The sequence below is a fragment of the Epinephelus lanceolatus genome, chromosome 20 (genome assembly GCF_041903045.1).
Source record: "Epinephelus lanceolatus isolate andai-2023 chromosome 20, ASM4190304v1, whole genome shotgun sequence".
Taxonomy (NCBI): Eukaryota; Metazoa; Chordata; class Actinopteri; order Perciformes; family Serranidae; genus Epinephelus; species Epinephelus lanceolatus.
In genome coordinates, this window is record NC_135753.1 from 33,674,458 (window position 1) to 33,698,589 (window position 24,132).

Genomic DNA, 24,132 nt, shown 5'->3' on the forward strand with positions numbered 1-24,132 from the left:
CATTGCACACAGAGATGGAATCAGTGAATAAGAAGGATGTAAACACATTCCTGTAGCTGATCCGACACTGTAGTAAGCTTGGGTGCCGCTCTGTGTTCTGGTTCAGTAAATTCAGTTAACTGAAAGACTACAATTAAAGGTCTTATGATTTAATTGCATCAGCAGTGAGGCTGCAGATTGCGACCAACTGAAAATTCTCCCATGTGCCAGGCATGTAAGAGAGCTATGAATGGAACTATCTAGAGCCAGTGTTAGGTTTGGTCATTCTGGACTACTGTAGAACAACATGGCGGAATCTGTGGAAGAGGACCTGCTCCGTGTGCAGATATATACGACTCATTTTAAGGCGACAAAAACACAACGATTCTTTACTTCAGGTGATTATAAACTAATGAGAACATAAGTATAGATATTTTACTCTGCCAGTATATCTGCCAACACTGATCAATTAGTCAGTTAACAAGATAAGATGAAATGGGATACTCTGCTAGTATCCAGATTACAGGAAAAATAATTAGAATACATTGATATGAGAAGGGCAAGTAGCACTGACATCAGGGATACTTTGCCACACAGCTTAGGTGTACGCAGGGGCATTTTTAGGATGTGAGGACATTCAGGACTTAGCCCGAACCGCTGTCTGAGGTCTGAGGGATCCTCCCTTGCAGGGCCGTAAATATAGACAGTGCACAGGGGCCCATGGGACAAGGGGGCAATGGAGAGAGCAGACCCTCTTGTAACTCATTCAGATTGCTACCTCAGAAGTTCACCCATGTTTAGAGAGCACTCATGTTAATTAAAAAAGTGGGGCCGACTGCTGTAGATGTGGTCGTAAATGCAAACCCGTCTCCATCATGGTTTCTTTTTTTGTGAAAGAGTCAGTGCAATCTATTCTACATCAAAATTTTATGTTTACATAAACTAAAAAACAGCAAATAAAATATTTAATTGAATGGATACCTTCTAATTTTATTTGGTATTTTTGTCATATACAGATTTGCACTGATGCTTGCTGGGTAATATGTTTGTTAATGTTGTCTACTGTAAAGCAAAGATACTGGATTACTACAAGATGGCCCACCTACAATATACTCCCATCGTATGAAATGGTATACATTTCTGGTCTCCTAAGTAGGCGTTGTCCCCGTACCCCAACCTCGCTTCTGTCAACCTGTGTGTACCCTTACTGGCCGTAAGCTAAATAAATATATAAACGGTCCGTGAAAAAAGTATTTTTTCCAGCGGATGTCTTAGTTACAACATGACTGAGCTAACTGGAGTAGCTTCATGTCGTATCTGACAACGGGAGGCTTTTAACAGACGACGTCCTGATGTTAGCTTTGCTGCTGCTGTTAGCTGATGCTTTCTAGACATCGTGATTTCCCAAAACTGAATAAATACCACACATAGCAACACAAAACTGCTTTGCTAGCTCATTCATGTTGTAACTAAGATATCCGCTGGAAAAAATATTTTTTTAATCCAGTATCTTTGGTGAAACTGCACTGATTTCAGCACCAGCGAGGAGATACCTGTTGCCAGAGCTCGCGAGAGTGTGTTGTTGAGACAGAGACAGATCTTGAACAAAGTAAATTTGTCCATCTGAAATTTGCCATTTTGGTGTCGGAATGTTCTGAAGATATGTGGCTTGTGATAAATGGGTCCAATATTTGCTTCCGTGACTATGGGGCGAAAGAATCGGCCATAATCTGTAATCACGTTCATTTCTCCCAGTGAAGTCAATGGACTCAGGACCTGCTGTTATGCCGCATTCGTTTGGCAATCCAGGCCGGTCATTCCTTGTGGGATTTATATGACCGTATGACACGTCTGATCTGAAAGCGTTTCATTGCAACAGTCCGGAAAACATGGCGGCGCGCCATAAGTTTGTTTTTGTCTGCATGGTTGCTGAGCAATGGAGACTTTGCTGGTTCAAACAACTTTAGGCTACGACGGGCTTGCACAGACTTTTTTCCCAGCACAATCAACAGTGGAAATAGAAATGCCATTGCAAAGTACTTGTATGATTTTCACAACACAAATGACTAATTGAACAGCATATATGAGGACAAATAGAGGACAAATAACTTTGTTTACCATTCGCAATGCGCGCAGCCATCTTCGTCGTGACGTCAATTCTACCGACTCGGTCTACCTGGACCTTGCCCGAGTTTGATGACAAGACCTCCGGGTAGAATGGGTGTTCTTTTGTACCTTTCCGGACCGGAAACCGCATCAATCCCGGTTCCGACTACCAACAGAACGCAGCATAAGTCTCCCAAAGGGGCGTGGTGGTCGCGAACCCCACGTGACACTGATACAGGAAACTGACTCGCAGTGGACCGTCTTGGTTTATCCACCGTCTTTGTGTAAAGTCATAGTTGGTTACTTGGTTTAGATGCAAAATCTTGCACTGGGGCCCGCCCTAACCACCATATGCCACTGCTCCCCTGGCACTGTTTTTGTATGAACAAGCTCTATTTTGGTGCTTTTTATACACTCTGTCACTTTATTTAAATTAAAAAGTCATTGTGTGAATCTGTAGATTTTCATTGTGAATTAGAAAATGGTTGAGGGGCCACTGAGCATCCTAACAAGGGCCAAATTGGGCCATAAATTGAGTATGACTGGCCTACATTAGGCTATTGCATATGAGTCAGCATTATTGCCTACACTGTACAAAATCCACTATAAAACAGACCTTTACTGTCTTTAAACACAAGTTGTCAGGACAAAAGGAAATCTGAACTGAGTCCTAATTCACCAGGCTTTTATTTTGAAATCTCCAGTCGCTTCCTCCTGTGTGTTATTCCAGTTGTCTTGACGGAAGAAGAAGTTTAGAGCAGGCGGATCTGTGTGAATGACAGTCGAGTGTACGTGCGTGTGTGTGTCCGCGGGATATTACAAGAGCCTGTGTTTGGCGGAGCTTTAACAGCCTCCACACTCAAGTTGTTTCCTGCAGGACAGCGGCGGTGAGTTCATGTGCCTGAATGTTTGTGCATGAGAAATTCAGCTCCATGTTGTTTCCTAACGTGAGGAGGGTCTGTAACAAAATGTCAACTTAGTGGAGTTTGGTGTAACGGCAGAGAAAGAGGAGAGAAGTTTGTAGCAACGCGATGAGCTGCAGCTCTACATGTTGCAGCGGTCAGCTGGTGCTTTCACGGACGTTTCATCTGGTGTGGAATTCTCAAAATGATAAGAAATACTTTAATGTCTCTCACATTATAACAGTCAAAGTGTGCATCCAGGTGAGCCCATCCTCCCGACAGGTGGAGACTATTCACATTAGGTGACACCACCCACACTGGCTCGCATCTCCTCACCCAGGAAAGTAAAAGGTGGAGCGATGAGTTTGCGTTTAGACAACTTGTGAAACAAGAGACCCGGGCTCAGCGCCACAATATACTATTTTATTATCTCTGAACGGAGGCCACGGCGCCAGATATATATTATGTTACACTGTACATGACATTCAATACTGCAGCAGACAGGAGAGGACACTGGTCTGTGTCCGTGCCTGCGCTCACAGACTGGGAGAGAACGCAGCGCGAAACTGCGTTGAGAAATCATGTAATTTAAAGTTGCCGTGCTTGTCGGCGAAGATACACAGCAATGCAAACACGACTTAACGTCTTTCATGGTTCAATACAATGTTGTCTTCAATTCGGCATGCATCCAACAAACTATGAACCATTTATTGAAGTGGAATTCAGACTTTTAAAACTGGCACGCAAGTCAGCCTCAGCGTTGAGGGACCTCAGGGTTGGGCTGTCATCGTCGGCTAAGTAAATGCTAAAATTGAAAATATTTTCAAGTGAAGTTTCATTAAGAGGATTATCTCAGAGCCGAATTCATCGCAGAAAGTTAGCAAGTCTTTTAAAGTCTTTAATTTCCTGCTCACAATCTACTGATGATGATAATGAGCAAAGCAATTAAAAATTGGGTTTTTTCAAATTAGGTTTGGCGATGTAAATTCAAACCTGCCACTATGTAAGAGTTCATGAGTGTAACCTTATTTATACGTAAAGAAAATCGCATAATCCAATGATTTGCAGCAGTGGATGGCAAACACATCATCGCACTGCAAGTTTGCACAGTAGGCTACGTCAGTGTATCACACCAACACCTGAAGCTGAGTAATTGCACATTTTATCATATTATATCACACACACTTTAAACAAACACACACCCACATGCGTAAACAGTGCACCGTAAGTGTTTTTCCTTTCCCTCATATTTGGCAGGTAGTCCCTTGCTTACAATCTGCCAAAATAAATAACCTGGGTAATAAGGAAGGCCACTTTTGTGTTTTTGCTGCACACTTGGAAGAGCACGGGGAAGCTAATTAGCAGCCCTTCCTCTCCACTGGACCTTCAAGGTGTGAGGTCAGTGAACACAGACGGATTGTGACAACACTTGAGTACCTTGCACTTGATCTTTCTAATAGCTGGAGAGTGGATTGACTTCAGATTGATCATGTTGGTCTGTTCGCTCAGAGTTGTGGCTCAAAACTGTGACTTTTAACTTAAGGGAAACACGCACATGTCCTGCTCCAACTTGAAGGTCGACTTATCAGCCTGACCTTTCGGCCCACGTCGCCAGAGCCTGCAAAACAAGGAGCAACTCTGTAAAACTTTCCTTTTAGGGAAAAAACCCAATTCATTGTCTTTTGACAGCAGCATCCGGTAATGTGCTGACGGCGATCTATGTCTGTGTCTTGTTGGATATTGTAATAATAATGGAGGATCCCAGTGGAGCGGGATCAAACCAGTGATTAGGCCTCTAACCTGTCTGCTGTTGTAGGACTTTGTAATTGTCTGGGGGGATTATCTGTGTAGCGATGGCTCTGAGCTGTTTCTACACATTATCTCCACTCCAGCAAACTGTGAGCCCACAAAGCTTGTCTTCACTTAAGGCTTATTGTAGAGCAGTGGTTCCCAACTGGTGGGTCTCGGGTCCACTCTGAATGGACCGCAGGTGACTTACAAATGTGTCAAGTTTGTGCAAAACACGCTTTATTTTTAAGTACAGTGAATTCCCAGCACAGAGATTCTACTTTGAAGTGCTGTTTCCTGCTGTAGAGAGTGACTAAAGGGCAGGTACTCGACAGAGACAGCAACCTAGCTCAGCGACACGGCCAAACACAAGTCTGATGCTGAATATATTAAACTGTGTGGACCTTGGACTGATGATTTAGGAGAAGTCTGGACCCTATGGCTAGACCAGTGTGTGTGCAGATGTGTGCACTGGTGGTGGTGGTGGTACTAAATTAAAAAGGCAGGTCAGCTGCTCAGGACTGGAACATCCACTTTCCTGGAGCCAAGATGTTCGTGTCCGTCTGTGCTGCTGTTCATTTGTTGAAGGGAAGGTCACATTTAAAGGAATACTTTGCCTCCTACGTGACCATTTGTGTCTCAGTTACTCGCCGGTGTTACACTGATGTTCAGAGTCACACAGTAACACAAACTACCGATCGAGGCAGTGGTAGACCAGCAGCTCCTGCGTCTAACGAGGTAAAGTTACAGTTTTTGTCAATGGAGCACAGATAAGTGTCATTTTCAGTTCAGTTCCCTGTTGGAAAGTGCTTTTTGTTTGGGAACCACTGAGTATATGACGAGAACAGGTGTGCCATATCATCTTGTTCACAATAACACTGGTATAATTTTTAATATCATATGAAAAATTCATATCGTGATACCTGCAAATTTCGACTTGTTGATATAATGACGTCATACTTTTACCCACTGCAACAACAAGCATGGCTGAAAGAAAAATTATTACAGACTCTGCAGTGGTTCCCAAAAGAGGAGCAGCTCTCGCTTCACCATGACTGTCTGGCACAGCGCTGCATCACTGCAGATGCTGCGCCAAACCGCAGATCCATCTCACGCTACATTCTACCCTCTGCTATTTTAAAATTTCTTTGTTGTGTCCTACAGTTGTGTCTCGCTTAAACCACCATAGGATTAAGGGCCACACAGGAAGAGTGCAACTGACCCTTCACTAAGTCCCGCCCACAGACGCAGACTGGCCAATCATAATGTAGCTTCAGGCCGACTCAGACCAGGGTCCAACAACAGTACAGCTGTGCTCCATCGTTTCAGATTTCCTTCATTTTCAGTGTATTAATGATACTCATTACCTGGAGAGGTTGGAAAAAGATATACGTTTCTTCCCTGTTCCAAAACCAAAATCAAACCCTGAAAAGTGTAGGGTTAGCTAGCTAGCTCCTGAAGATATAGCCTACTGAATGTATACACAGGCTGCTTTTGCTTTTTAATGATTATAACAGTGAAACAAAGACCGACCCTGCTGTACAGGAACCAGTGAAGGGAAGCAGGGAAACTTTGCTGAGATTCAACCAGCTGTGTGGCATCACAGTGTACGCAGATGAACGTTGTTTGACTTCCCCTAGAGATCCGAAGCCAAACACTGTTCATGTGCACACACTGCGATGCCACACAGCTGGTTCAATATCAGCAAAGTTTCCCTTTATATTCATTGTCTTGTGTGGCGATCAGCAGTGATGTGGTGGTTCACTTTTACACTGTGATCTGTAGCCTATAGTTCGGCTTTAGCTTCTAACTAGCTTTGTCTTTTTAACCTGTTGTTGCTGCTGAATATATCCAGTGTAAATAAGCGCGCAAACTGCAACAGCTGCATTTTCAAAACATGAAAATGTGCAGGAAGAAGCCTCAGATTCATATTGTACAGTCTATAGCCAAGGTGCTCAATGTTTGGATGACTGAGTGCCATTTCAGGAAGCCAGCATATGATTGAGGGCCACACAGGAAAAGTGCAGTTGCAAGCTGTCCACCAAAAACTTTACCTAACAGCACAAGCAATGATAACAGAACACAATTCCCGCATCACTCAGGAGGTGCCACTATTAGCTGTGCAACCAGTTGGGGCGGCAGTAGCTCAGTCTATAGGGGCTTGGGTTGGGAAATGGAGGGTCGCAGGTTGAAGTCCCCATCCAAAACAAACATGGAGCGTTGACTAGTAGCTGGAGAGGTGGCCTTGAGCAAGGCACTGTACCCCCAACTGCCTGAGGCGCCAATCCATGGGCAGCCCCCTCACTCTGATATCTCTCCATTTAATGCATGTGTAGGTCCTGTTTGTATGTGTGTGTGTTTCAGGCCTGTGTGTATATGACAGAGTGAAGAAATTGAATTACCCCTTGGGGATTAATAAAGTATATCTTCTTCTTTCTTAGCTTTCTACAAGTCGTCATCCCAGACCTGACAGACCACAAATGAATGAATATAATGCATTTCATGTCACGTTCAGGGGCCGCTTTAAATATTTCTGAGGGCCACCATTGGCTCGCAGGCCGCAATATGAGCGGTGCTGGATGTTTTAGACTCCTGCTGATATTTTAGATTGCTAACATCTGATTCTACAGTATTAGCTGGTGTAATTTTTTTTACATAAACACACAACATAAATATTTCTGGTAAAGATCCCATAAATTAGATTGTTTAAGAACTCTCTGGTGAACGAACTATGTAAGACGTCACCTTTTCCAAACCACCTTAAACACATTTTTGGCATTTCTTTACCGCGATTTATGACTCAATACCCAACAGAAGGCTGTTACTAATATATCTGCACTATGCTTATATCATACATCACCAGGATGTTGTTATATCCATCTCACACAGTGTGACATGCCATGAATCTATAAGATGGCTGTTATTAGACGGTGTATGGGGAGGTTACAGTATATCAGTTAGTCAAATCATGAAAAATATGTGCTTGTAGCAGCGCTCAAATATGATCCATCCACTGTGTCACTGTATGCTGGTGCATGTGTGCACACTCTGATTCACAGTCCAGTGTATTTATTTCTTGTTAGTGTTCCCAGGGTCTCCACCTTCTGTGTCTGAGAGGGAGAAACTGCCAGCAGAGGTTAGTTACATAAGCCTGTTGGGTGTTACATCATTGTTTTGGGGGCCCCTGGTCCGGAGAGCTGGGGCTCAGGCTTCAGATGGGTCCAATGGGTCCGCCGCCTCCCACAGACCCCCTCAGAGGAGGAGGAGGAGGAGGGTGGAGGCTATTGGAAGCAGATGCTCAGTGAGTCTCTGGCTCTGCTGTGATGAAACCAGCTTCCACCTGTAACACAGTTTGTGCATGTGTGTGTTTTGCATGTCGTTTCTGACTATCAGTGTTTGCTGATGAGCTGACGTGTGTTTGGAGTATGGTTTGGGTGGGCTCGGTTGCTATGACATCAAAGGGGAAGCATGCAAAGCAGGGATGATTTATAGGTCTATAATCCTCAAAACAACCCCGCCTCTTGTGTTCACCGCCAGCAAATCAATCTCAGGAAAACTCATAAATATTCATAAAAAACTTTGTGGGTAGAGCTGATAATCGGAGTTAAACACGGCATTGTTTGAAAGAAACAAAAAAGAAATCTCCTAAATGTCAGATGTTTGCAGCGTGGCACCTCTGAGATCTGCAGCTGCAGGTACACCATGAGGGATGAAGCCTGTTAGCCTGGAACAACATGCTTTTTACTGGCTGTGTGGCCTTGTGGATCTGGACCCATATTGTGTTCCAGTTCACCAGCTTGTGAAAACAAGCTTTTGCGTTACCCTCGAGTGCCCTTCCTTACACATAGGAACCCCTCAAAGTGCTGCTTTAAAAGCATCTCAGTGCTCTAAGGTGTGTCAGTGTGGACTTGAATAAGGCTTCCTTCCATTTCATCTCTCACCCCTGTCGCTTTGACGTCTTTAAACCTCCTAATAAAGGCAAAAAGCAGTTTTAAGTGACTGAACACATTTTATCAGCCTCTATTGGCAGTCAGGAGGAACTGCACCCAGATTCAGAATCATATGGTGAGTAAGTGAATGTATGAAGGGATTGGACGATGAGGGATCGGGCGTTCAGGCGTGAGGCTGTGTTTAGAAAACCAGATACCCTAAATCAACATTTGGTGAAGTTATCGGTGACTCGCTGCTGCTATTAATAGACACAAACTGATTCTGATAGTTATGTAATGATATTGCAATGTGAGAGGGAAAATTCTTACTTGTTGCCAACTTTAAAGGGACAGTTCACCCTGAAATACAAAACACATTTTTCCTCTACCTGTCGTACTGGTTATTAGTGTGCTTTGCAGAGTGTTGGAGATATTGGCCGTACAGATGTCTGTCTTCCCTCCAGTACAATGGAACTAGATGGTACACGGCTAGTGGTGCTCAAAGTGCCCAAAAAACACAGATATTATGGTGCATCCCTAGTCTTTGCTAAGCGCGATTGTTTAAAACACAAATGGCTTAACAGTGCAGGTGTGCTACTTGTCTTTCCCTGCGATGGTTTATGTGACAGTGTTTTATGATATGTATTAGAGAAGATGTGTTTGGGAAGCACTGAGCATATGACTGGATAAATGCACCAGTCCAGCTTTTTCAGTTTCGATACCGATCCTGATGCTGTGGCTTTGAGTATCAGCCGATACCGATCTGATACCATGGTTGACCTAAAAAGCTATGTACCTTTACATGTAGAACAGAAAAGACTAGAGGCATCAGGCATTGATGACTACACAGTTCTTTCCTGAGATAAAATGAAACAAGATGAAACAGATTAATGCAATGATGAACTATTTATTTTTAACAAAAATAAACAATTGTGCAACAGCAGTTGAAATAGTGTGAAATACCTCCACATAGCAGATTCTCTCCTTCGCTCCATGACGTATGACGTAGCTCGCGTCGCAATAGATTTTAAGGGAAAAGATTGACTCAGGTATAGGTTGCATTTTCCGATACCCAATCCATCAACTTTGATGATATCGGGGCCAATATTCGATCCACATATTGGATCGAGGCATCCCTAAATGGGACTTGGGTTATACTTAAAACTTATGAATAGTTTGGCTGTTGTTACATCCAGACCCAAACGACTTCAGTTCATCATCAAGATTTTTCTCCATTTTTGGATTCTTCGTTCACCGTGGAGACATGCAGAGAAACAAAGCTTTCTTCGTGAATTCAGCGTAACACGGATTGAGTAATCTGTACACAAATCATATCATCACTGTGGGCTAAAGTATTCCTTTATCACATTTTTATTTATTTAAAAAAAGATCCTTCATTCTTCAAATTGTGCACCAGTCTTTTTGAGACTGTCAATGGATAATAAAAATAAATGCACAAAAATCACGGTGCCAAAATCATACTAAAATCCAATAAAACCGCAACAGCTAGAACTTTAAGAAAAATTTAAAAAATAACTGCTATGGCATTAATATATAAATATATTTTCATATCGCCCACCCATTATTTCTAAGCTCTGTCTGCCTGAGATACATTGTAGTCACTACATTATAGCCACGGGGCTACGAGGCCACGGGGTTCACAGACCTGTGGCATGTGTCATGATGTGTATGAGGGCCATATGTCACAGAGACAATGCTGCACTGTTGTCCACAAATTGATGGGCATTTTATTTGTGAATTCTTTTCACCCTCTAATTTCTTTTACCTCGTGCACCTCTCTTTTTTTTCCGAATCTGTCCATTTGTCTTTAAAGTGAAATATGAGATTACAGATTGACCTCGTAGTTTTAGATGCCATTTTGTTAATAACTCCTCAATAACGCCATAAATACAAAACTAGACAGGCTCAGGATCTTCATCTTTGTATCCTTTATATAAAACATCCCCTGGTCAGCATCCTGGAGTTATTTTACGGCTTGAAAATATTAATTTACTGGATTATACTGTATATTTGCAGATGTGTTAATGAATATGTAAGTTTCTGTTCAGCACCTTGTCACTTGTCTACATGCAGTCAGGAGTTTTTATAGTATTGTTGGACTGGTTTGAATCAGTATTTCTCTGTACTGTGTTCTCATCTCTTTGAGTTATTGCACCATTTAAGGGGAAAAGGAAACTCTATCACAGCTTTGATATCGTCCCAGCGCACTGTGGTGACTAAGCCAATCATTTGTTTCCAGGACCAGGTGGCGTTCAGGGGCTCGGACACTGGAGAGGGAAAGTTGAACTCTTCTGTCTCAGCGGTCATCTTGTAAGTACATCAGCTGAGTCCATTTGTTCCTCCCATAAAAACACATTCCTCTCTCAGAGTTTCTGTCATGGGACACAAAGACACATCACCTGCAGCCAAAAGGACATGCTGTACATTACTGAGCAGCATGGCCGCTCGATCACAGCAGGAAGGGGGCGTATCAGCTTTTTCCTGTCCTGGGTCGGACAGACGTGAGCTGACCTTTACGAGGCCCCTCTCTGTTTGCTGCTCCAGTCAGTTGTAACCATTTGTCAATGACATCATGTGTTGCTATGATGAGGTGAATCAACAACAGACCCTTACGGTGTAGACAATGCCAAACTTTACACTCCTCGCCATGGTAACGGCTTCTTGTTTGCTGTGTGTCTTTTGTGTTTATAGAGATATTATAGTTTTTGATTTTACACCGGTTGCTATTTTTTAGTAGTTTTGGACTTCTTAGTGTGGTTGTGGTCGTAAAGCTTTTGCAAATGTTTACTTAATGTTATGGCTACATTCTACTTTTAGTATCTTTAGTGGGGGTTGTATATTTTTATGATATAATGAAAGAACCCCAGACCATAAAGTCCTTTTTAAAATAGCTTTATCCACACAGATTACACATTCAGTGTTTTGTAAAATTGCCAGAAATGCCCTGTCCAGAAATCAGTACAGCAGTTTCATGCATTTCTGCTCACACAAAAAAATAATACAGAATATTTAATGTACATTTTTATTCCTGCAGTTGTCTTACAGAGGTATTTTTTTCTGTATTTTATTTGTTTACAGCAGTTATTAGCAACTCACAGGTTTCCTTGAATGTGTCAGGCTGTAAATTTAAAAACAAAACCATCTGCTCAAACTGTTGTTGCTGTTCTGATGGGCTTCAATATGGCTGTATAATGCATTAGTTTATTTTAACACTCTGTGGGTCAAATTATAAAAGTAAGATGCTCAAAATACCATTTAATGTTTTCTTTCATGGGGCAGCTTGACATTTTTGGAATCCTAAGACTTAGGCGAAAAGTTCAAAACCACTCTTACATATGTGCATTAACCACAGTCAGGGGCGTAAATATAGACAGTGCAGGCAGTGTGGTTGTGTGAGGTGGGGGCCCATAGAAGGAGTGGGCCCTCTAACAATGTGTTGGGAGGAGAATGGGCCCTTATGAGTGATTGTCACCTTGAAAATGTGCCTGTGTTCAAAGAAGAACTCTCACTGAATTATAAACAGTGCCATTTGCTAGATGTGCCCTTGAAAAGGCAAATCATCTCTGTCATGTTTATGTATGCATTTATTTTTCGTAAAATAGTCAGGAGCATCTACAACAAAATTATATGCTTATTCTCTAAATCAGGTATTCTGTAAATACAAACAAACTGTTAATAATGATAAATAATTTCTTAATTTCTTTGGTATTTTTTGTTATACACAAATATTGTGATGATGAATGCAGGGTAATACGTATGTTGATGTTTTCCAATGTCAACTCTCTGATCTTGTGACGAGATGACACGTGCACAATAGCGTGCACCAGGGTCCATCGTAACTACCTCACGCCACTGACTACAGTAGTGAAAGAAGTACTCCATTACAAATAAAAGTTCTACTCTTAAAATTATCTTGAAGTAAAGGTACCAAAGTATCATCAGTAAAACATATTAACTAGAGACCATCTGATAATGGGATTACTCCAGCTGTGATTCAGTGATCTGTGACTTAAAGCAAATGTTAGTCAGGGGTGTAAAGTCGGAGGGGCCATGGCACCTTTCCTACCCCTCTACCCTCTACTTCCAGCCCCCTTGCTTGGACCACATCCATCTTTAAACTTAGACTTGGAAAGGGTGTGGTATTGACAGTGTTGTGCATGTTCACACTTCACAAGAGCTACATCAAAGTTCAGTTCAGTCAGGACCACTTTTGCGATATGGCTCTGTTCTGGGGCCCCTCTGCCTTTCCAAGGCCTACACAGTAAGCCTAAGGCAGAGAGAGCAAACCTCCCTGCCCTTCCATGTGCCTACATAGAAAGCCTAAGGCAGGGAGAGCAGCAAAGACCCCCCGGGAACAGAACAGAGCAGCATCACTGACAAACAGAAATGACATTGATAAGTCAGACACAGCATGAAAAGGAGGAGCTGGGGTGGAGGCAGGTTGCAAAGTGTCTTGCAGAGGAAGCAGCAACAGTAGGCAGGCCAGAGCAGTTTAAATAGGGCGCCCTGAAAGAGATTCAGCAATTGGTTGCATAGAAAGGAATCATGTGATCTATCAGCTGACTCCCTTCCATCAATCAGCTGCTCCATCAGTTGACTGGGCTATTTGAGATCAGCTGATGTAGCTGGGATGTGAGCTGAGCTTGACATCGAGTCCTGCTATGCTCAGTTTCACACAGATTAAAATGAACGTATTCACTCTCACAGGTAACAATTTAGAATTTTGAGCCAAGTTCACCTGCTCAAAAAGTGAACTACTGTAGTTCTTCTTGAAGGCTCATGCCAGGCAGCTGCAAACCAGGAACTAATCTGATGGCTTTTTGACTTTGCTCAAAGGCTCCACATCTCCTTTAATGTAGTCTAGTTCAAGTGTGTGTTCTTGTTGTTGAGGACCGGTCCTTTACAAAATGTTTGTTTGACTTGGGTGGAGAAACTTTGTGGCCGTTGGATCATGCTCTCACCCTTTTGAACATCATTCACTTGCAGATGTTTTCCAGCAATGGTCGGATGCTTTAACTTGATGTGTCGTTTCAAAATTGATGATGTGGCTGATGTTCTGAGTTTTTTATCTCAGATCTGGCGGCCTGATTTGCATGGGATTTTCTGCATTGGAATCTGTACTGATTTGTTCATAACACTCACTGAGTTGCAAGTTGCGCTTGTCATGCCAGCACGCCAGCACATTAACTGTCGCCAACCACACTCACGTTCACATTCAAACGGATATGTTGAGTCCAGTGTTCACCAAAAGCTTGAGCCTGTTTAGTAACACAATGCTAGGTATTGATGTTTCCATCTAGCTCTCAGCAAGAAAGCGAGTAAGCATATTCCTAAAATGCTAAGGTATTTCTTTAATGATAGACGGGCCTCTCAGCATTTTAGCTGTAGATCGGTATTTCCCCATTAGGCCCATGTCAGTTGTTTCTTGGTCCTCGCCTGAGGGGAGCTGAGTTTACAGTCTCCTGCCAGAAGACCTCCATATTTCTCTCACTGCTTGCGAAAGGTCCGATATTGCTGGACACTAGCTGGACTACTCCGTCAGTTTCTTCTCTCTGAGCTGAGGAGAGCTCGGCACACAGCTGACATTCTTTCTTGTCCACATGGATACCTGGCTGATGTAAATCACATTAGCCTGTTAAAATTTATAGCGCGTTATCTCATCCTGCTGCTAGCATTGTGGATTAGGTTGTTTCAGGTATGGTTTGCATGGATTGAGCATCTGTGTATCTGTTGTCCCAGAACAGACGTGGTGATGTGAGCAGGTCGCACTGACAACACGGCCTTTTAATTCTAATAATCCGACACCCTCACTGGCACCGATGGACAAACTTTCCGCAGTGTGCGTTGTATGTCTTTCTAGATGCTAGAAAGATTAGACCTCAGCAGCTGTTGTGTTGACACAATAGGCAGCGTGTTGCCAAGTAAACACACACACACACACACACACACACACACACACACACACACACACACACAGAGGCTCGAGTGGCCTAATTGTGCCAGTGAGTGGTTGAGTGCTTTGCGTGCTTTTGCGGAGACCCTGATGGACTTTGATCTGCTCACCAACATGTTTATTCCTACATCACTAACTCTGATATTCTCACACCAACAAGATTCTGGGTCAAGGCCACCTCTATTTGATTTTTAGAATTTATAATCAAAACAATATTGACATTCCTCAGGGGCCTGGACAGCCATGATAAACCCGCACAGGTGAATTTATTTATTTTGGCTGATCAGAGCTCTTATCAGGATTGTGTGTGTGTGTGCGTGTGTGTGTGTTTGTATTAAGACTGTTTGACATCTCCTTCACTCTGTTGTTAGTTTTGTTACACCTGTTTCAGTGGGACAAATCACACCTTTAGTGTCCAGTGATGTTCCAGCCTCACCCATCTTTAATCTGAGCAGACGTCTACCCAGAGTTATTTAAAACACACTGCACCTCGATTTCAGTACTGGTTCCCAACGGTACCTTTATTCGTTACTTTACTCTTTCTGTAGGCAGCTTTGCAGCATTATATTTGGCAGTATGGCTCTGTTCTGGGGCCTCTCTGCTTTTCTTGGGTGACGCAGACAGCCTAAGGTGGAAGGAGCACACCTCTCTGCCCTTCCATGTGCCTATGCAGACGGCCTTATGGCAGCAGCAACATTTAACAAAAGTAACATTACAAAATTCGGCTCTATTACAACACACAAGGTTCACCGACAAAACAACTGTCTTATACTAAACACGTTTTCCAAACAAATACAACATGCTAACGTTATTAGCACCAGCCTATGGCATTTTACATTGTATAAATTAGCCTAGTGACGACTGGAGATTTCCTCTGCTCATATGAAGCCAGGATAAATCCCGAAGTATAAATCCCTGAAGGATAGATTACACACACGACTTAAAATGCTATTTTAGTGGAGGCTTTACTGTCTTCACAATTTATTGTTTCTTATCTGTGAAGTACAAGTAAATACAAGCTTTGTTTCCACTGAGGGAAATGGTTTCAGTATACAGAAACTCACAGGAGGTCTGCGTCACCGCGACGCTGAGCGTAGGGTGGGCGAGTTCAACTTTCTGTCAACAACGGGGGCCTTTTGAAAACACCCCCATTTTCACAGGTAACTTAGCCTGTCCCCCCGCCGCAGAAAATAATGGATTAATGCTGGAAAGCTGTTGATGTAGCACTTTTCTCCTTAACACGGCGATTATTCGACCAATGAGAATGTGGTCGGACGAGAGCATATCGACCAAATAATCGACTAGTCGACCAGGAGACTACAGCCCTAGAAATCACCTTTAGTGTCTAGTGACTTTCCAGCCTCATCCATCTTTAATCTGAGCAAATATCTAGCCAGAGTTATTTAAAACACACGGTACCTCGATTTCAGTACTGGTTCCCAATGGTACCGTTTTTTTGGTACTTTACTCTTTCTGTAGGCTAATAACAAAAATGTATTTCATGCAGGAACACTTTATTCAAAGAAATCTTTATTTCTATTTGCAATATTTTGTGGCATTGAGGCTCTGTTCTGGGGCCTCTCTGCCTTTCCTAGGTCTATGCAGAAAGCCCAAGGCGGAAGGAGCACACCTCTCTGCCCTTCCATGTCTCTATGCAAGCATAGGCAAACTCGCAAGGCTCACTGACAAAACAACTGTCTTATACTGAACACATTTTCCAAACAAATGCTACATGCTAACGTTATTAGCACAAACCTATGGCAATTTACATTGTATAAATTAGCTTAGCAGCTAGCAGAGATTTCCTCTGCTCATATGAAGCCAGGATAAATCACACACAAGACTTAAAATGCCATTGTGTTGAGGCTTTATTTTCCTCACAATCTATTTTTAAAGTAAATAAAAGCTTTGTTTCCACTGAGGGAAATGGTTTCAGCTTGCAAAAATAAACAGGAGGTCTGTGTCGCAACGACGTGTAGTAACACTTCTGGGGAGGTTCACGTCAGGCTACGGCCTAAGTCAATTTGACATAGAGGTATAAATCCAACTTGAAGAGTACCAAGTTCAGTACCCAACAATAAATCAGTATTTCCGAAAAGTTTGATCTGTGACCTTTAAACTGAAGTTTTGTCACCTTGACATGAGTGTTATCTGAGACATTTTTTGGGGCCCCATAATGAAAAGAAGAACGTCAGAAAAGATGTTTCGTGTAACAGATATTAAAGCTCGTCAAATGACCGCTTGGGTTAGATAATCTGGTCAAACAGTTGGCTTATTTATAATGTGACTGATGGTTTCTTGCCTATGGACTACTTTATAGCAATGTTGCCATGTCCCCAGATCACAGCAAGGGTGTTCAACTGACAATCCTATTTTCGTCCCCACTATATTTGCAGTTTTAGTTTGATTTGTGCTCTAAATTGTCTGAACAGTACCCTTCAAACTCTGAGCTGATTTAGAATAAAAATGACATGCTCATTGCCTTGAATAGGGGAGTAGGATGTTACCATAAGCTACAAAAATAAGATGTAGAATTGTCCTTTAAAGCCAAACTCTCATGTACATTTGAGTGAGTATCATCTGCTAACAAGCTTCCTACAGGTTCCTGCTGTTTACCCAGGCTGTAATTTACTCCTGCCCCCTTTGCCCCTGAAGACGCTATACATCACCAAATCCACCCACATTGTTCCCTCTGTAAATTAGGATCATATGTGTGCTGTGTGTCTGCTGTACGTTATTATAACCTTGTCGACAGTTACACATCAATCTCACACTGAAGTGTTTTTTTTTTTCTACGCTCCGCCCTGTGTGTGAGGTACAGATTCATAGCTGGCTCCTGATGAAGCTCGGTGCTCTCAGAGTGAGATGGACATGACTCATGCTGAAACAGGATACTCACAGTGACAGCAAGACTGAATCAAATGGAGGCTGCAAATAGGCTGTTCCTGTTGTTTCAGTGCAAATATTTGAAATTCATTTAGCTTAGCTACATCTGATTGACAGCCTGACGCTATTAGGCGTGTGGTGGGAAGGGAAACCCCACCCATCTGGCGCTCCACGGAGATTTAATCACTCAGTAAAAATATCACCCGTGTCTAACTCCAATAACAGACCATATTGCAGCTGAGTGTGTGAGGTCACCATGCTGGAGGCCATCAGGTGGTTCCAGGTGCTGTTCATCCCCCCTCATGTCTGTTCAGTTAGCACTGATCAGAGGTGGGCGATGAGTTAAAGAGGAGTCATCATGAAGTGCCAAAGTCTGAGTGGATGACTATGTCGAGTTGACAGACGCACATGAACACACACCTACACCTGGTGCTGCTCGTCATTGTCCCTGGGATGATGCCATGCTGGAGCGAAGAGCCTGCCTTTTATAGGCAAGCATTCATACAGAATGCCTGGGATGATGGGAGTGTGTGGACGTGGGTGTGGGCACATGTGGACACACCCACAGCCACGTACTCTTACCATGTGCAGGAGTGATACACAAGCAGCATTTCAAACTCTTGTCAAAGCCTGACTGGGGTCATATACCTATGGTCTATAAACATGACGGTGTTCGTCGGCTGAAAGAGTCCAGTGCTGTATTTTAATATATGGTGTTTTTATGCCTCAGCGCCGGCGAAAGCTGTGGCCTGAGGCATTATGTTTTTGAGTTGTCCGTCAGTCCTTATGTCACAAAAAACACCTTGAAGGAATTTCTTCAAGTTTGGCACAAACGTCCATTTGGATTTCAGAATGAACTGATAAGATTTTGATGGTCAAAGGTCAAAGTTACTGTGACCTCTCATCCATTTCATTCTCATGAACACAGTATCTCAAGAAAGCTTTAGGGAATTTCTTTAAATTTGGCTCAAATGAAGGGAAGGAATTGATGGATTTTGCTGGGCAAAGGTCAAAGTCACGGAGCCATCACTTCCATCTCATTCTCACAAACGCGATATCTCAAGAACTCTTTGAGGAAATTTCCTCAAATTTGGGTTAATCACATCAGTCTCATTCTAGTGAATGTGATATATTACAAGAAAGCAATGAGGAAATTTCTTCATATTTGGCACAAATATCCATTTTGACTTAAGGATGAACTTTAGATTTTGATGGTCAAAGATCAAGGTCACTTTGACCTCACATCTGTCTCATTCTGGTGAGTGCGGTATCTCAAGAACGCTTTGAGGGAATTTCCTTAAATTTGGCACAAACGTCCACTTGAACTGAAGAATGACCTGATTAGATTTTGCTGGCCAAAGGTCAAGGTCACTGTGACCTCATATCCGTCTTATTCTCGTGAATGCGATATCTCAGGAATGCTTTGGAGAATTTCCTTAAATTTGGCACAAACATCCACTTGGACTCAAGACTGCACTGATTAGAATTTGGTGGTTAAAGGCCACTGTGACCTCACAAAAGATGTTTATGGCCCAAACTCAAGAAATCATGTTAACTCATACAAACATCTAATAGGATAAAATGATGAAGTGATGACATTTTTTTTATCTGAAAGGTCAAAGGTCAGCTTCACTGTGACATCAAATTGTTTTGCAAACACACTTTCCTGGTCATTACTTAACATCATAACTCAGGAACAGAAGGAGAGACATTTGTGTGTGAAGCATCTATGTTTTAGAATCTGTAGCTTCTTTGCAGCAACATTCATATTTGAAGCATTGTCAACTCTCATAGCTACATACAGTCCGGACGTTTGTGGAGGCATACAACTGCAAGGCGAAAATTCTACTTTACTAATCAGTCTTTTGGCACTTGTTGTGTTATTTCCTGCCACATTCACTCACACTCTTCCTGATTGGCCTACCTTGGGCCTCTCTCCGCTTGGGACCGTTGGTCGGATTAGTTTGACTGAGTGATAAACTGCTCTGTTTGCATGTTTTCCTGCACAATAATTGCCTGTCTCAAATCCTCTAATACTTGTTGAGAATTGGTACAGTGGACTGTGTGAACCAATCAAGACCACAACATTTGACTTCCATTTACAGGCAGTAATAGTAACTGGAAGTTAAGAGACAAGAGTGGAGTAGAGGTAGAGAGCTCCAGAGTCCCATGCTGGCTTTTCCATGCTTCAAACTTTGTGGGTCAGATTCAAGCTATATCTCACCTTTCATCTCGGCATTGGCCTTTGGATATCAGCTGTACACTACTGGCAGGCCTTTGAAATAAATTATCTTTTAGTCAGCCTTGAAGTCTGATATATAGCACAGGACCAGTTGAGTCAGTTTAACTTGTGACCTGGAGGAAAACTATCCCTCAAACTGTCAGAGGGAGTGATGTAGCCCCCTTGCTTATCTCCTGCAGGAACTGGAATAATGTTTGTCAGTTATGGCCGTTGGTCTTCAGCCATGTGGGAAAGTTGTTCCCTCTGCCTTGAAGCTGTTGCTGTTTCTGGTGTCCTGTCTCTCTGTTTGACTCATTAGGGTCGCTGGAAGGAATAAAAAGGAATTCCTCCTCCTCCTATCTCTGCTGGGTGACTCCGTCCACCCCCCTCTCCCACCCCTTCATCCTCATTCTACGCCGTAGCTCATTAGGACAAATTTCTATTCATCGCTGTCATGATGTCCGTTAGCACTGTTAGACACACTCCAGGTGTGCGTCTCCCTCTCAGTGATAAATCGCTGGCTGGGATCCTGGTGACCCAACCCCAGATGCCAGGCTGCCTCTCTAACTGCGCCTGTTGCTGCCTTAACGGGCCAAAGCGAGTGTCACCGCCAAACCCACCCTGTGGTTTTGTGGGCCGTGGTTGCTGGTGTCGCTTCCAGTGTGGTCACGTGACTCGTAGTCCTTCCAGTCCTGCCCTCTGGCAGTCTCACTCTTTCTCTGTCCTCTTCTTCTCTGCTATGTCCTTGCTATCTCTCTCTCTCTTCCTGCTGTTTCTCAAGTGTTCTCCCTGTGGATACTGACTTTTACCGAGATAATCTATTCTGCAAATAACAACTGGATACAGAGGAGCCATGAAAGGTACAGTCCTGTGTTCATCTTCACTTTCTCCCCTGGTCCATCATCTAATCTCTCCATCTCAACCTCTGTTTTTCCCATTTTGTCTGACTTCAGCAGTGTGATTGCTCTCCGCGGTCGATGTATCCGCTCATTAATGTGCTTTGAAAGCCTATTTATCTGCCGGGAGCCTGGGTGGCACGCTTCGGCAGAGACGGAGGTCTGGTTTGTGTAAGAGCAGTTTTGCTTCCATTGAGGAGACGTACATTGTAGCAGTGTAGGATGGTAGCGGTGAAATAGGGATAGAAGGCTGATTGCTCCTGACCTACTACCGCCTTCACCCGTACCCTGCTGCTGCTGTCACTGATGGGTGCTGTCAAGATAAGATGATGGCAAAATGAACGGAGCTCCTGCTTTAAAAAAATCTACATTTTATTGTTTTATCTTTCTGTCTCTTCACTCTTGATTTCTGGTGCTGTGCTTTTATCAAACTTATGCAACCGCTCCTACTCCCTATTTCTTTCTTTCACCCGCTAACCTTTTTATCTGCCCTCTGTGAAACTCTTATCTGCTCTTGCGCCGGCTATTTGTAGCTGCAGAATGATGCCCGGAAATCTTGTGTTTGGTGCTGTACCAAAAGGTGCCCATGGGTAAACTTTTCGTGTCCTGTGTGTGGGCCTGATGTTCCCTGCATCAGAGGTAGGAAGAAAAGTTTGAAGAGTGTTTAGGAAGAGGAAGAGGCTTTGATCAAAACCACTGTGGCACATCTGGATGCTTACTCCGCAGTCTGGGAGAGCACAGCTTGGCTGAATTGACTTTGTTGGGGTAATAGTGGGAGTGAAAGGTTTTTAGTTTTTGGTTGCCAGTTGCTACTCCTCTAAAGATGTGATTAACAAAACAAGCTGGCCTATTTCACTTTTATAGAGAGGTTTTTTATCATTGGAAGTCACTCACAAATTTACAGCTGTAGAAAGACAAGTGTGTTTTTTATGCTGCTTCGAACCCTGATAAAGACCTTTGTAGGGAAAGAAACTTAAAAAAAAAAAAAGTATTCTACGAATAAGCAATGTAACTAATAAAGACTTTTTATTCTAACATTAACATTGCTGCTCGTACACACTTGAGTGCCAGGAAGTTTGCTTTTGTATAGGTATGATTGACGCGTTCTCATCCCAGGGCGTCAAATACCAATGCTGAAAGCACCCTGTCCTGTCTCTATCACAGGCACCCGTTAGCGTCTCTGTGTGGTGTATAGTGGTGTCCTGGGTGAAGCTTGAAATACGTTGGTAGTTGTCAAACAATCGTGGTTAGGTTAAGCCAATAAATCTACTTGGCTAGGTTAAGAAAAAACTAGGCCTGCCCCTGACTAACAATTTCCCCAGTCCCAGACTAGTCACCCGCATGTTTACGATATTAATGTAATTATTAAATTATATATTTTGGGCGTTACATTACAGAGAAATACAAACCGTACTAATGAACCTTCATTAATATAGGCCTATATTTTATCTCCAAGTGCACGTCACACACTGAGTGAGCCGCCTGTTAATGACGCTGTCAGCTAATGGGCATGTAGCTACTTCCATGTTTCACATGATACGTCATGTTTGTAGTCGACCAATGAAGATGAGATAAAATAATAATAAATTCCCACATGGTCCAGTTATATAGGTTTTGAGTTATTCTGACATGGTGCAGACTACACGACCCATGAAATCTTGCCAGATAATGACCTTTCTGGTCGACTAACATTTGGTCGACTATTAGGGGGCAGCTCTAGAAAAAAACATCATGTTTTGGTTTAAAATAAGTACCTAACATGTTGTAAAAACATCACATGAATGATAGGGCTGTACCCAAATATTCGGATATTCGAATATTCGTTTCTATGGGTAGGTATTCGCTATGAAAATTTGGTATTCGATATTTGTTTTTTTATTTACTTTTTTTTTTTTTTAACATATTTTTTGGTGCTAAATGTAGTCTTTTTGTTGTTGGTAAATGTAGGTTATCAATAAAAATCAAAACTTTTAAATTGCATTGTTAAAAATGTGAAAATATAGTATCGCCTACCAACGGAGCTTGTGCACAGCACGCTTGAGCGCATCTGTCTGAGGCTGTGGATCAATGCCAAGTTTTACCACTTTATCACTATTCCCTCTAACTTGTAGCTGTTTTTTCATTATCTTTTGAATTTAACATGAAACAACATTTAACATTGAAAGTTTCTTTTGGAGTGCGTGACACAAGTGTGTTTTGAAAATAACCGCGGACTGTCACCTGCTCAACGCATCAGTACCTTCGGATGCCATGACAGTAATAGCCAATAATGTCAAAATATCATTTACAGACCGATTTAACAGACGATCACTGCTGCCCGACCCGCAGGTCCATTTGTGTGTCCCGTGGGTTACGGGTCGACCCGTGCATCACTACTCAGCTCAGTCTATAAGGCTACACACAACAGTAAGGCTATAGACATTATAGTCTATTCAGGCCGGCAGCACCAGCAGCGCATTGGCTCTACAGTGCACGGCACTGCTGATTAACCTTTTTATTGCAGCACAGATTGTCTGCCAGCAACCAATTACCAATTACTTGCCCCCCGCCGTGAACGAATATTCCAATATTTATTATAAATTCTGCCGAAGGTCCGAATGTTAAAAAATGGTATTCGGGACAGCCCTAATGAATGATGCGAGTATGTCACGGATGGATTAATTTACATACAGCACTGACCAGACTGTCTCACTCTCTACGTCACTTGCTTGAGTGTCAGATATTTCCACAGATGGGTTTACATTGGATATAGTTGAAAGCCTGATTATAGAGATGCCAAAGGGTCCCTTCAGCGTCAAGATCACACAGCGAGGGGTGTGACGAGTGTCGGGATTTGACGACCTGGGAATGAAAACAGGCATTCGTTCTTCATCTTAAAGTTTGAGCATATCATTTCACTTTTAAACCCCATATATTCGCTATTGATCCAGAAATCTCCAAAGTATAGTCACATGATTTAAAACATACCTCCAGCATGTTATGTTTTCAATTTTTTGTCTGTTTGTCAGCAGGATTACGTGAAAGCTACTGGCTTGATTTTCATTAAACTAAAAGGTGTAGCATGGGCGAAGGAGTGGATCTGAATCATGAGGCAGATACAGGAGTTACTTTGTTAACTTTGTTATTTGTTAACACTGTGAGATGGGGCATTTGGCCTTGGTGGAAGTCTGCGCGCTCTGAGTGCCTTCGAGGTAATAATGAGATGAATTTGTTTTCAATAACCAAATAGTTCTCTTTGTTTTTCCCTCTGTTCTTGTGGTGTTCTCTTTCCCCATCTGTTATGTTTCTTCACAACACTTTAACAGACTTTTATTGTGTCTCCGTTTAATTGGCGCTGTCGGTTCATGCTCAGTGCTCTGTGTGAATGGTGTCTCATGCTGCTGGAAGGTTTCAGGGCTCAACGGTCGCAGTCTGGTCTGTTCTGTCTCAGGAGTCATCCATGCCCGCGTTC

The 24,132-nt window shown here is 42.7% G+C and overlaps 1 protein-coding gene across 3 annotated transcripts in view; it reads left to right on the forward strand.

The window, feature by feature from the left end:
* The first annotated feature begins 2,832 nt into the window (after positions 1–2,832).
* Positions 2,833–24,132, forward strand: part of svila (supervillin a) — a 110,470-nt gene continuing 89,170 nt past the window's right edge. Inside the window, exons 1-2 of one of the 3 annotated variants that reach the window (XM_078162545.1) lie at positions 2,833–2,972; positions 10,965–11,035. Coding sequence is in view for 1 of the 3 variants with exons in the window: in XM_078162535.1 (XP_078018661.1) it covers positions 20,639–20,645 (7 nt within the window). In the remaining 2 variants the exon portion in view is untranslated. Of the gene's footprint in view, positions 2,973–10,964; positions 11,036–20,516; positions 20,646–24,132 lie in introns of those variants that run through there. The other 2 variants (XM_078162547.1, XM_078162535.1) reach the window with 2 other exon arrangements.